This window comes from Amblyomma americanum, chromosome 7 (assembly GCF_052857255.1).
Source record: "Amblyomma americanum isolate KBUSLIRL-KWMA chromosome 7, ASM5285725v1, whole genome shotgun sequence".
Classification (NCBI taxonomy): Eukaryota; Metazoa; Arthropoda; class Arachnida; order Ixodida; family Ixodidae; genus Amblyomma; species Amblyomma americanum.
In genome coordinates, this window is record NC_135503.1 from 24,534,829 (window position 1) to 24,547,027 (window position 12,199).

At 47.2% G+C, this 12,199-nt stretch overlaps 1 protein-coding gene across 5 annotated transcripts in view; it reads left to right on the forward strand.

The window, feature by feature from the left end:
* Nucleotides 1-12,199, forward strand: part of Shal (Potassium voltage-gated channel protein Shal) — a 194,161-nt gene that overhangs the window by 161,869 nt on the left and 20,093 nt on the right. For 2 of the 5 annotated variants that reach the window (XM_077631521.1, XM_077631520.1), the window contains exons 3-4: nt 811-993; nt 3,874-4,029. In XM_077631521.1, coding sequence (XP_077487647.1) covers nt 811-993; nt 3,874-4,029 — 339 coding nt within the window. Of the gene's footprint in view, nt 1-810; nt 994-3,873; nt 4,030-4,517; nt 4,880-12,199 lie in introns of those variants that run through there. The other 3 variants (XM_077631522.1, XM_077631523.1, XM_077631524.1) reach the window with 2 other exon arrangements.

Below are 12,199 nucleotides of genomic sequence, written 5' to 3' on the forward strand. Positions count from 1 at the left end.
GACGCGCAAAACTATAGAAGCAGAAAGCCGGTTTCATTTCAAAGTGCGGCAGATACGCTGGCACGCATACATGGAAATAAATCTGCTTATAAATGCCAGCGCTCATGTCCGCTGAAATATATACTTTTTCAAACTTTCTACGCCTGTGTTCGATGCATTCCATCAGGATGACACGGTTAAACTTCCTGCTTTTTCTTTTTCCTCTCTCTACCCACTTTCTCTCCTGGCAAGTGGGATAGAGAGAGAGAGGAAGAGAAAAGGCAGGGGAGTGTTGCGGTCGGCTAGCCTGCACTGAGGGAAAGGGAAGAGTGGGTGTAAAAACGAACGAGATGGAGGATGTAAAGTCCAAGAGCATCATTCAAGCGTGTGCGTTTCTTGCGTAGCTTGCCGTTCGGCATGAGCTAATATCCTTGCTACCTGTGGCGCCTATCATATTTCGCATCTGTCGCTTCGCCCGCGGTTGTCACGAAGTCCAAGACTTTGCAAACAGTATCTAATAATCCAAATTTTCTTTTTAAGTAGTTCCTCGGTAATGTGGATACTTCGATGCAAGTTGCTGCGCATCGTGCCGATTCTTAGCCCGAGTGCACTAGCTGAGGTAGTGATGTACCAGAGGCTAAACTATGCCAGTGCATGAGTCAATGACCTACGCGAAATTCAAAGACGCCTTCAGAGAAGATTAGGGCCACGAACCGTACTTATCTGCCCCCGTCGGGCACTGCCCGGCTCGTGTCATCTGACGCACTTCGGTGCCGCTTCTTTGTGTTGCCCGGACACTGATCTTGGATGCTCCGCGCCATGCGCTCGCAGAAAGCACGGATGGCACGCATCCGGATCGCCAAGGCGACCAGTGGGGCGGCGTTTGTCAGCAAGAAGAAAGCAGTGGAGGCACGACTGGCGGCGCAGGAGAGCGGTCAGGAGCTGGACGACAGCCCTGAAGACATCTTCGAGCTGCAGCACCACCACCTGCTGCGTTGTCTGGAGAAGACCACGGTAAGCGCACCTGGCCATGCACCTCGCGAGAGGGCCGCATAGCCCTCACGTTAGGCGCCTGTATTCTCTAGGAGGCAGGGATAGAGAGTAGAGAGGCTGTTTAGATTATGTATACGGCAGAAACTGAAAGTCACTGAAAACGAGAAAACAAAGGGGAATATTTACAGCGGTGTTGATTACATGGGGAAGTTAGTAGTAAAATCGCTTAGAAGATGACTTCACAGGAAATAAGAGAGAAGGTCGCTACTTCACTCTGATGGATTTGGAAACCACGGCCGCCGCATGTCACCTGCAGTGCTGTACCAATTTACCCGTATCGGTGGCTGTCTTGCCTTCTAAGCTTTGGAATTGTCCGCCAGTACCATCCCCTACCATAGTGGCGGACGTAGTGGAACGCCCTGCTACACAGCAACTGCCACCGTTGACGTCTTTTTCTTAAATACCCTGACTAGGTTACATAGAAATGAACGTGATTTTATGCTATAAACTCCCTCCACAGACCCAGCGGTCTCTAGAGGACGCCTTTGCAAAAGGTGTCCGAATGTTGCGATCGGCGGCGTTCCGTTACATGCACCGAAATCTAAGCACAAAGCCGCCTCAACCAGGAATTCTGGCCCACTGTTCAAATACAGTAGCACTAACTACCAGCTCCTGCGCGACGCACGAGACCACGTTTTTCATTAATTCAACTAAATTTCTTATTTATAACATTTTAGCAGTGTGTTGTTAGCAGCCCTGACGCCGGCTTGCTTTCTGCTGCGCAACATACGAAATCCGATAATTAGTTTCAGTAGGCTACAGAAAGTGTTTTTATATACGTGTATTATTGTCAAACACACGTTGCATTTCACTTTCGGTTTCAATGTAAGGTTGCTGCTTAGCCGTGCCCTTCGGCTTGTGGAAGGGAGGCACCAGTCCTTGTGTGTGACGTTTTGCAACAGATTTAGATTCTTGAAGACGTTGGTTGTAGCTGACAAGAGAAGCATGACCCAAATACTTTCCACAGCACGTGTCTCGGCCAACCTAGATTCAGGTGGGAGAAAGGGCTATGTCGAACTCGGGACATTGCGTTTACCAAAAGGAAGCCAGAAATTAATGCCGCTGATTTACTGCAGCGATCGATTTCCACTGCATGACACCAGTGAGTTCAAGCTCAAATCAGGTGGCTGTTTTGCTGCTGACAACGACCGAGTCTGACCACGACTGTTAGTAGTTTTACTTGAGCGTAATTCAGAGCAGCGTTTTGCGTAACTGAGCGGTCTTTTGAATATAAGAGAAGGTACCTATTGAGAACTTAATGACATTTCGGTTTGAAAAGAACAATAATTAAAAAGAAGCCCCGAAACTGCACGAGACGCACAGATTCACGTATGTATCTGAGAATGTCCTATTTTTCTTTATATCTTTTTGTGTGTCTCGCACGCTTGTACTGTGTTGTTCCGTTGCCAGACCCCCACATTTTTGGTTGACTGAATCAACAAATAAAAAGATAAATGGAGACTGAGGGACTGCCCTAAGCTAGTCTGACTGGACCGTTGTCCAGAGGAAGTACTCACTTAATGTGTATCTACGTGTATCTACGTGTATCTACGTGTATCTCTACTCAACTACAGAAATATCCTGCAATGGCAGATCTCATGGACTGACATTCTGAAATCAGCAAACTACTCTCGCCACAGGCAAAATCTACACTGCACGAATACCCGCTTTAAAACCATCGGCATAAGACTCACGCATTAGGCGAAAAAAATAACCCGACGATAGGGAAAGCTTTGCTGCGCTCACGTACAATGTACAGCTTGCGCCATTAATAGAATACTTGCCAAGTGAAAGAGAACTTCATGACTTCACCGGTTGCCCTCCTTAATATTGTTCTGCACTGCTTTTTTTAAGCGAGATTTATTGCCTCAGGGCATCAATGATGGGCGAAGGTGTGGTGAAAGGTGTAGTAATGATTAAATTAATGGAAAAAGTCTAGCTGATTTGATGAAGTCCAGTAGAGAGCGATGGTACGGTCCCTGCGTCCAGGCAATATGTGAAGCAGGGTTGCTTGGTGAAAGACCCACTACCTTCCGGTGCCGGATCCTTGTAGGCTTGAGAGCTGGGCAGTCCCACAGTAAGTGATGAATGTCGGCCTCAATGCCCTCGTGTTTACATATCGGACACCCTGGCCTAGGAAACAATTCTCGGTACTGAGGCCACTTCCGAGAGTGACGGCTGGTGTGAGGGCAACCCCGACCCGGATCCTCCTAAGCGCATCCTCCTCTGCACGGGTAAGACCGCGGGTGAGGGTTACCGCACACGGAGGGATGAGAGCACGTGAGCGGCGCCGGAGGAGTTCCTTTCTTGATGAAAGTAGGGTGAAGCTATCCAAATGAAGGAACCGAGGCAATGATGAGCCTGGAGTCGCGAGGCGCGTCGCTAAATCTGCCTGGCTTTGAGAGGTCAGCAGATCCCGTTGGACGCAATCAATACGCACTGGCTGCGTGATGCGTGCCGCGAGCCGGTGCATTGCTTTCTCTTCTTCAGCTTTGTCTGCATTGCTTTTGCCCCTGGAGCACAAAGTCTCCATATGACGAATTCCATAATTCCTTATGTTTCCACATGGATTATATCGATCCTACATAGAGTATATAAAGTCGATATAGACATTATAAAGAGCGCATACGGAAACCTGCGAATTGTGCATGACGTCATGCTCACTATATAGAAATCATGTAGAAGTTATGTGAAAAGCTGCTAGACACCATACAGAAAACATATGAAGGACATACGAATTTCCATATATTTCTTTACCATATGAGCGGTTCATGCGAAACGTCTGAGTAGGGTTACCTGTCCCCGTGAGTTTGACACTGCTGCTGTGGCGGTCGCCGGCAGGACCGGGAGTTCGTGGAGCTGGAAGTTCCGTACAACGGGCAACCGAACCGTCCGTCTTCAACGCCGCCTCTGTCGCCAGTGCCGTCCGTGGGATCCGAGGACAAGTCGCTGCTACAGTCCTGCTGCGGCCGCAGGTGCTCCAAGAAGAAGTACCAGGTCAGAGCCCAACCCGTGCCTAAGCCGTCCCCTCCGTTAGCCGTAATCACTGACCAAAACCGACGGTGCCCTTCCGGGAGGGTGAACCATAACACAGTTGAAGCCATCCGCCAGCTGAATACAGACGTTGATTCCTGCTACTAAAGCGCCTTTCTTTCCGTTGTTTCCCGTGCCTGCTTTTTTCCAAAAGCCTGAGCATGTTTCTTCTCTCACTTTAATTCTGTCTCCCCAGCAAGACTAAGCCCGTCGAATTCGTTTGCCCGCATGTATTTCCATTACGTTAGCTTATAACACTGGCACTCAATGCTCTCTAAATCGCTCTTTATACGATATCGTCACTGTCATAACCTGTACGCAAGGAGCTAAAAAATCCCATCTCGGCTTGCTGAAAGCGCAGAAAAAGGAACAGAAAGTTTGCTTCAACGACTTGCTGCGTTAGGCCATGCACTGTCCTGCAACTTACACGCCTGATATACCTCACTTTTCAGTACCACATCGACGTGGCTTCGGAGTGATATCAAGGGAATCGCCCATCTCGACCTCTCCTCCCGTGCGGGAGGTGTCGTGAATACTGCACCGAACAAGGCGACGCCTTGTTCATCAGCCGAGCTTCTTTTTGTTTTACCAACGTTGTATTAATTCTAGTACATGTTGCGGTTAACGTTGGCCTTTGGTTAGCTACGCCGCATCAGCTGCGAAAAAAGCAGTTAAGTTTGGACGAGATCTCCGCGAAGCTAGCCCTTAATGACGCCTTTCTTTGGGACCAGTGTGCCGTGAGGGTCAAAGCCAGCAACCATATTTCTTGAGAACAGTTTCCCAAAAGACAGAAGCACCTAAATGCAAAGCACCAGAGCCAGAGAGATTGCTTTCTCGATGCGGTAAAAAAAAGAAAAGCGAGCCTTTACTTTTTTCTATATACATCAATAGTCTTCACAGTCTTTTCTTGTGAGCTAATGAACTCGGCGGCATTTTGGACGCGAAATTTTGCTATGGCTCATAGACACGTGGCAGTCAACCCCAAACAGGGATTCCCAGCACACGTTCACGATTATGAAAGTGGACATTTTCCACGTTCGATGCTGCTAGCTTTCTTTATCCTCCATTTGTGCTTTCGTGAAACAAGCATTGACACGCACGCAAGAAAAAAAATGCGCGTTTACATGCTAGTAACACTGACGCGTACAAAAGAAACCCGCTAATATCTTAATTCCGCACCACCTTTTGACACTGACACAGTGGCTCTTTTGTAATAATTTGTTGCCTGCTTAACAATGAAAAAGCGCTCTGTGTAAACGCTGTGCACCTCGCAGGAATGTTTTCAAGCGTGTTCTTACGCTATACGGCATGAAAGAGAAACTTCCCATTTCCGCGAGCGTAAGTAAGTGGCCCAATAACTTCGCGCAGGCTAGAAACGTCGACTGAGGTGCATGCACTGCCTTCACCTCTTGTTGCGTAACAGCCTCCTACGCCTGACCATCGCTAAGTGCCTAAGGATGGTTGTCTTTCAGTCTGCCAGATGTCGCCAGCATGCGACTGCCTTGAAGCGCTTGCGAACTCCCTCCCCGTATAACCCTGCTCGGTAAATTAGAGACAGCTTTACCACCCGTGAGTGCGAGTCGCCTTAACAACTATTTTAACACCTCGCAGTAATCACGTACAATCACTTCGCGTCATCAACACATAAAGATAAACACATCTCGCGTAACAGTGTGTACCAACGTCACTGTGTGACGACCACAATAAAGTGGGAATCCGCGATAAAATCCTACGAATTAAGACTCGTTCAGTTCCTCATTAGATTCAACTTCTATCTCGGGACTGAATACACAACGTTTTCCTCACGTGAGACCAGTTTGTGATTTGTCAGCACCATCTAGCGCACGATGGGCAGCAAATCAAGAAGTAAACTTGCAGTCAAACTGTTTTGCGATCCAAGATCCTCGTCAGGCGACGGCCTGACCTTGTAAAAAGACAAAGCAAGGACTGGCTGCACCCGTTAATACGAACGCTCGCCCTTGAAATAGCGGCCGTGACTATTGCGAGGTTGTCCCATCACAGATAGTACTCTACCAGAATCACGTGGATAATGAGGTATACACTATCTGAAGCCATTTAAAGACTATCGTTGGCGCTGGCTGCACACGAATGCTCCGCATAATCTCTTAATCTTTTTCAGGTTGTTATCGCCGATGGCAACTTTAGATGAACAGCGGTTGTGTGAAACTTCCAACGTTTTCCCGTACATTCGTACCCATATGTGTAAAGTATTCAGAAGCGATTCCTGCCACAAACTGTTACTAAATGCAGCTCATGGCTCCAGTATTTTTGCATGACTCGACTTAAAATTTTCGAGATACATGAATCTTAAGGTGCTAGGCACATTTAGTTAGACTCTGCTGAGAGGAAACAGCGTATTCATTCTACTATTGTTGCTGCAGTATCTTTTTTTTTGCCGAACCGGTTCATGCTGAAAGCAGAAAATTGGAAGAGCGACAGGGAGAAGAAAAAAATCTTGAAGCGCTTGAAAACAGTTTTTGCTTACTTAGTCCTATCCGTTCTGTAAGGGTCTCTTTCCTCGTCTTTGCAGTTTCTGAGCCATCAGCTTCTTTGGGCCGACTTGTTAAATATTAGGCATAAAAACTCTTGGAACAACCGTCCTTTCAAGCAAGCATGGCCTCTCAAGTCCGCACACAATTTCTTTACATAGCGCAAAAACGCGCAAATGCTTCTACAAATATGTCCAGAATGTCCATTTTCGCGTAAAATATTTTCACACAATCCTTAATACGAAAGCTCTTCTAGTCCACCTTTCCTCAGTCAAAATAAACGGACACGACACACGGGACATTAGCTGCTGATGTGCGCTAGTTTTTGTTTCTTTTTTGACAACTGCTACGGTGAGCAGGCTGTCCAGAAGCACTCACAACGTACGAAACGGCATGAGAAGTAGACTATGACGTCGTTACTGTTCTCACTGTGTTGCATTCGCACCTTAGTACAATCAGCAGGCGGTTGCGGTCTACTGTGCACGACAGGTTGTGACTAGCTTTGTAGTGGAACATTTGTAGCGCAGAATCTCTGTGTAGATGGGCAAATAGCTCATGAGCACTTAGCGGCATGCACTTGGCATAAACGACCATGCATAATACTTTGTCACCAATACAGTATTCAAGCTCATACGCTCAACCGTTTCTTTCCACTGTCCATTCACGTTAAGCCTGTTATACGTAGTGGCACAGGCAGGAGCTTATTGCTTTACGTTTTTTTTTTATGGCAGCTCCACCATACTTTTTGTCCATTCACGTTGTTATATTAAAGACCAGCAGCCAGGCACGCATCTCAAGCGTTCTTTCAGGCTTCTCTTTAGTTCTCTCTCATGTTTTAGTGCACACTTCATTCAGTTTCTTTAAAGAAAACAGCTTGAGTTTTGTTGCATTCCGCTGTTTCCTTGTTCTGCATTACTCTGCCGTGAAAATCGCGTATGTTCTACACTAACCAATTTTAACGTAAACCAGAAGACGTATTTCAGTGCACTGTACCCGCAAATAAAATCAAAGACCTTCACGCGATTTCTAAGCTTAAGAAATAAGAACCGGTGCTTTCGTAGTTGTTAGCTTCTATAATTGCATGAGAAAAATAATTAAACAATTAATGCAATCCTGTAAGACACAGTTACTTGTCGCAGTCGCGGGATAAAAAAAAAGAGGCTCGACTGCGTGTGATAATATTATTTCTTCTTCCCGGAAGTTCGTTTTTTACCTCTGGATCATGAATTTACAGTAGGCACTTTCGTGTTTATTTTTTCCTACATACATGGCACAAATTAGGCATATAGTTGAGTTAACGGGTTACTTTTAGAACGGCCCGCGTTCGGGCATTAAGTTGCTAACTCATTGATAAAAATCACCCCTTTTGCGAACTCTTGTTGGAGTTGAGTTTACAGAGGGTTGCGCCTTGCCGGTTCGACCAGCTGCATTTTCCTAATCAGGCAGCCTACAAAGAAGAAAAGAAACATGTAGTATTCTCCATGATTCGGAGAAAAAGGCGAATAACCCACCCTCAGTAACTCAGAACACCAAGCCTTCATCCATTTTTTGCGCTCTTCAATCAGTGAAGAATCCATGATGAAGATCACTGCCCTGAATGACACGGAAGTATTATTTACCAATGCTAGGGAGTCCTAACTGACGCTGTGGACACATGTGTAGACACTGCACAACATCTAGTACAAAATATTTGCCTTGTTACAAAGGCAAAGCAGTTGCGACTCTAAGCATGCCCTTAGAAGAATGTGGAAACAACATTCCAACAAACTTATCTCCGCCCACAAATATCCAGTCCACCTTGCCGTGAAGCGAGAGGGTGGTATTTTCATTAGACAAGGAACACCAACAGATGCCGTCCCTCTACTCACGTAGCAGCCCACGCAGTGGAACACAGACGGTGCCATGGTGGGTCGCGAGGAAGTAAGATTTTTTAAATTTATAGTCCAGGTATGTTACCGCCACTATTCTCGTACTCGAACCAAGCGCAGACAATTGTTTGACAACATGGCATGGAAGGATCAAGTAGCGAGCGAGGTTGAAAGGTTGAAAGAATTTACTCGAAAAATATTAATTGTTTTAGGCTTAACGTTAGCCCTAACGTTTCTGGCATAATCTTCCTTTTAACTGATAGGCTGTGGCCTTTCTTAACCCGACGTTTTTGGCGCCGGCAAAATGACTCTGAACTGCGGCGCACCTACTTTACTAAACCAACTGCACTGGAGCTGCGACTGCAGTCTTGAGCGTGAGGCGCGCGTAGCGTGTCGCTGAGTGTCTTTTGTCGTTCACACTGGACGATCACCGTCTCCCCGGCAGATGCAGGTACGCCGCATCCGGCTGTTCCCCTTCGGCCGCCACTGGAGAACGCGCTGGGTCGTTCAGCTCTGCGTGAGTAGCGCGCGCGCTGCCACAGCACGCGACCTCTTCACTGACTGCTGCCGACATCCGGCTCTTGCCATTGCTGCCTCCTCCATCTTCGAACACGGCCACCACACAAACCTCTTGTTAGGTTGGCCGCAAATGTATTTTTGAACAGCAAGGAGAAGTAGCGGCCCCACACGACAAACACGAGCGTAAGAACAAGACTAGGCGCGTTGACCTGCGCCCTTTTCCTTCCTACGCCACGCTACTACCTCCGTTGCCGTGTGCCAAGTACTCAAACAACGAACTTCGCTACGTGGAGTGACCTATACGATGATATCAGTAAGCGTACCACGGCCTGTATATTGCAATGCGTTACTTTCGATTCTACTTAATTCTTGCCATCCGCCTTGCTGATCAGCGTTACCTGACAGTGCCAGTGGTGGGCCGGTGCTTGGTGCAGCTGTATCGATTGAACTAAAGAGAAGCGGAATGAAATATTTACAGTAATCTTACTTATATCTGAGAATTTTGCGGAATAACACGTACTCTCGTGTGTGAAAGAATAGTTGAGTATGAAGCAAATATGATCACTGCATCAAAATTATTTTAATTATGTGAGGCTAGCTCGCGTGACCTTTTCCTCATTACTAACTTATTTACTATTAGTTTGTTTCATTACAGTTAGCTATTTTGCGAATTTTACGAACAACAAATTAGCGATGATCCGTGTTTAGGGCCATTAATATCAAGGTTCGAAGATGGGAAGAACAAAAGCGGCAGCAGTGCAAGTGCCCGGACACTTGGGAGAGCCGCGGGCACATGTGAATGACACCACAAACACGCAGCCACACACCTGCTGGAGGCACCTGTGAATGACATCACCAACGCGCAGTCATGCTTTCACAGCGCACACTTGAATGAGGCAAGCTGAACGATGGCGTCGCTCATCAAGTGACGTCACCGACACACAGTGACACGTCACCGCTGCACATCTCACTGGCGCCACACACATGCTCGCACACATCCACAGCCGCAGCACAAGCACCGCAATGGAACACTCGCGCGAAGACGTTCGGTTGTCGCTGTACAACAAAACAAAATTAATAGAAACGTGGAAACTATTTAAACAAAAAACTGAGTTTACCCGACAGTGGAGTTAAACTTTGTGCTTTTCATTTTCAGGGTGGCTGTGCTGCAGATTTTTTAGTGCGGGTTGTCTTCGTGCTGCTTTTCAGCATCAAGCTAGTGTAATTATTAAATGGGTCGAGTATTCATGCCATGCCTGTAAAGGGTGCACCGCTGCAGTATGTGTCTAATTGTGGGTAAGCAAACTTTACAAATTATTAGGGAGACAGCCGTGAAAAATCATATGCGAGGTTAGTGATCTGTTTTTATCTTGCTTTCAGTATGGTAAACGCATGCCCTACAAGGACCGAAAAAATACCATCCTGGCCCTTTTTATTATCAAGTCTATAAATTCGCTCATTGCAAACAGCTCGCAGTCACTGTACGCAAGCAATTCTGAGCACGGAATATACTAACGATCGCCTTTCCGTCGACCGATGGATCCAAAACGAACGCTTCATGCCTGCGGAAACTATGGCTTAATGCCACACTTGTTTTATTGTGTTACACTTTAATCTGGTACAGTTTACTGTGCTAAGCTTATGTGTGTGGCCGTGTAGGGCGAGCACTATTTACTGCGAGGACACCTTCACAGAAGTGCAATTGTGTAAGCTTCTAAAATACCGACTGAAGAACGCAATCTAACGTTCACTGTTTTTTTTTTATTGTGCGCAGGGTATAAAAGTGGTTCTCACCCTATGATGATATTGTTGATCGCAGGTCATGGTTTGTCATCCTATTTAAATCAAATAAAATGGGGAGCAGCTCAGAAGTTTACCTCAATACAACCACATGGAAGTTACGCTACACGTGGTGATACGTACATGGCTTGCTTATACTGACATATGTGGGAAAAACTTTCGTTTAGAGCATGCTCTTTAGACAGAAGCGCCGTTCAAAAAAAGAAACGACCCACTGAAAGTTTTTTAACGTACCCATACTTGCATGATGACACTTTTAATGTGCGTTGCAATGCCTTTTTGTACACGCGCTACAATACACCTTCTCTCCGAGGAATACGGCTTTAACAGGCGATGTGAGCTTGATAATATTCTGCAGGTGCTCTCATTATCTGTGCAGGTATGTACTAGTCGCACCAACACTCATTAAGTACGAGTATACAAAAGAGAAACAAATACAGCGGCGTGCAGTACGTTGCGTTTTCCGAGTCACGAAGACACTGCCGTAACACGAGCGCTGTAAAAAAGAAAAAAAATGCAGAACAATCACGACCGGCCGTCCTCTAGGCGACACCTCCACCATCGTTCGAGCGATCGGTGGGCGACAAGCACCGCCGGTGAACGTCTAGCTCCTCATCATTATCCCTCCCGCTTTTATGCACTCATCCGAAAGAGCATCAGCCGTAGCGCTTCTCGGAAATTGTTCCGAGCAGTACCTTCCATTTCGCGCATTAGCCGAGTTTCTTCTCGCCAGGGGTGAAAAGGACGCTTTCGGACGTCGGACACATTTTGGAGAGGAGGGAACCGTTGTCTGAGTTAGCGGCGGTGGCGGTGACGTTCTGTGCCCTCACGAAACTACGCGGCAACGACGAACCAGCCCGTGGCAAGGCGAGTGGTGGTGAGCGGTGATCCCATTGAGCCACCGTCGCTCCCGCGGCGCGAGTGGGTTTTCTTTCTTTCTTTCGTTGACTGCGCGTGAAAGGCACCCAAGAAGACGTGCGCGTTTGAGGGCCGCGCACACAATGCTTGCGCGGCTGCGGAACACGGCGACGAGGTCGGCCGGCAACGGTTCTGAGAAACTCCGCGCCTTTCTTTCTCCGGAGAGCGCCAGGCGGCGCCACTGAACGATATTCTTAAGCTTATGCGTTTTTCCCGCGAAGCGAGCTGTGGCCTTTTGTTGCCCGAGCATAAGCGCCAACGCATTGCGTGTTTTAGAGGCAGTTTCTTCCAGTGAGTCGATCCTTCTTTGTCTTTTTTTGTTTTGCGCGCCACAAGATATTACTAACGCCAGTGTCGAAAGCGGTCGGAGAAAAAAATGTCTCGCGCTTTACAGCTTTCATGATGCCGCGCGAAGACTGCCGTTGTGCGCTTATCAGCTTCGGTTTTTATTTTTTGTCTTTATCTAGCGCAATCGGTCCTAACTGTTCAGGGCCCGCGAGTCAAGCCGTCTCCATCGTA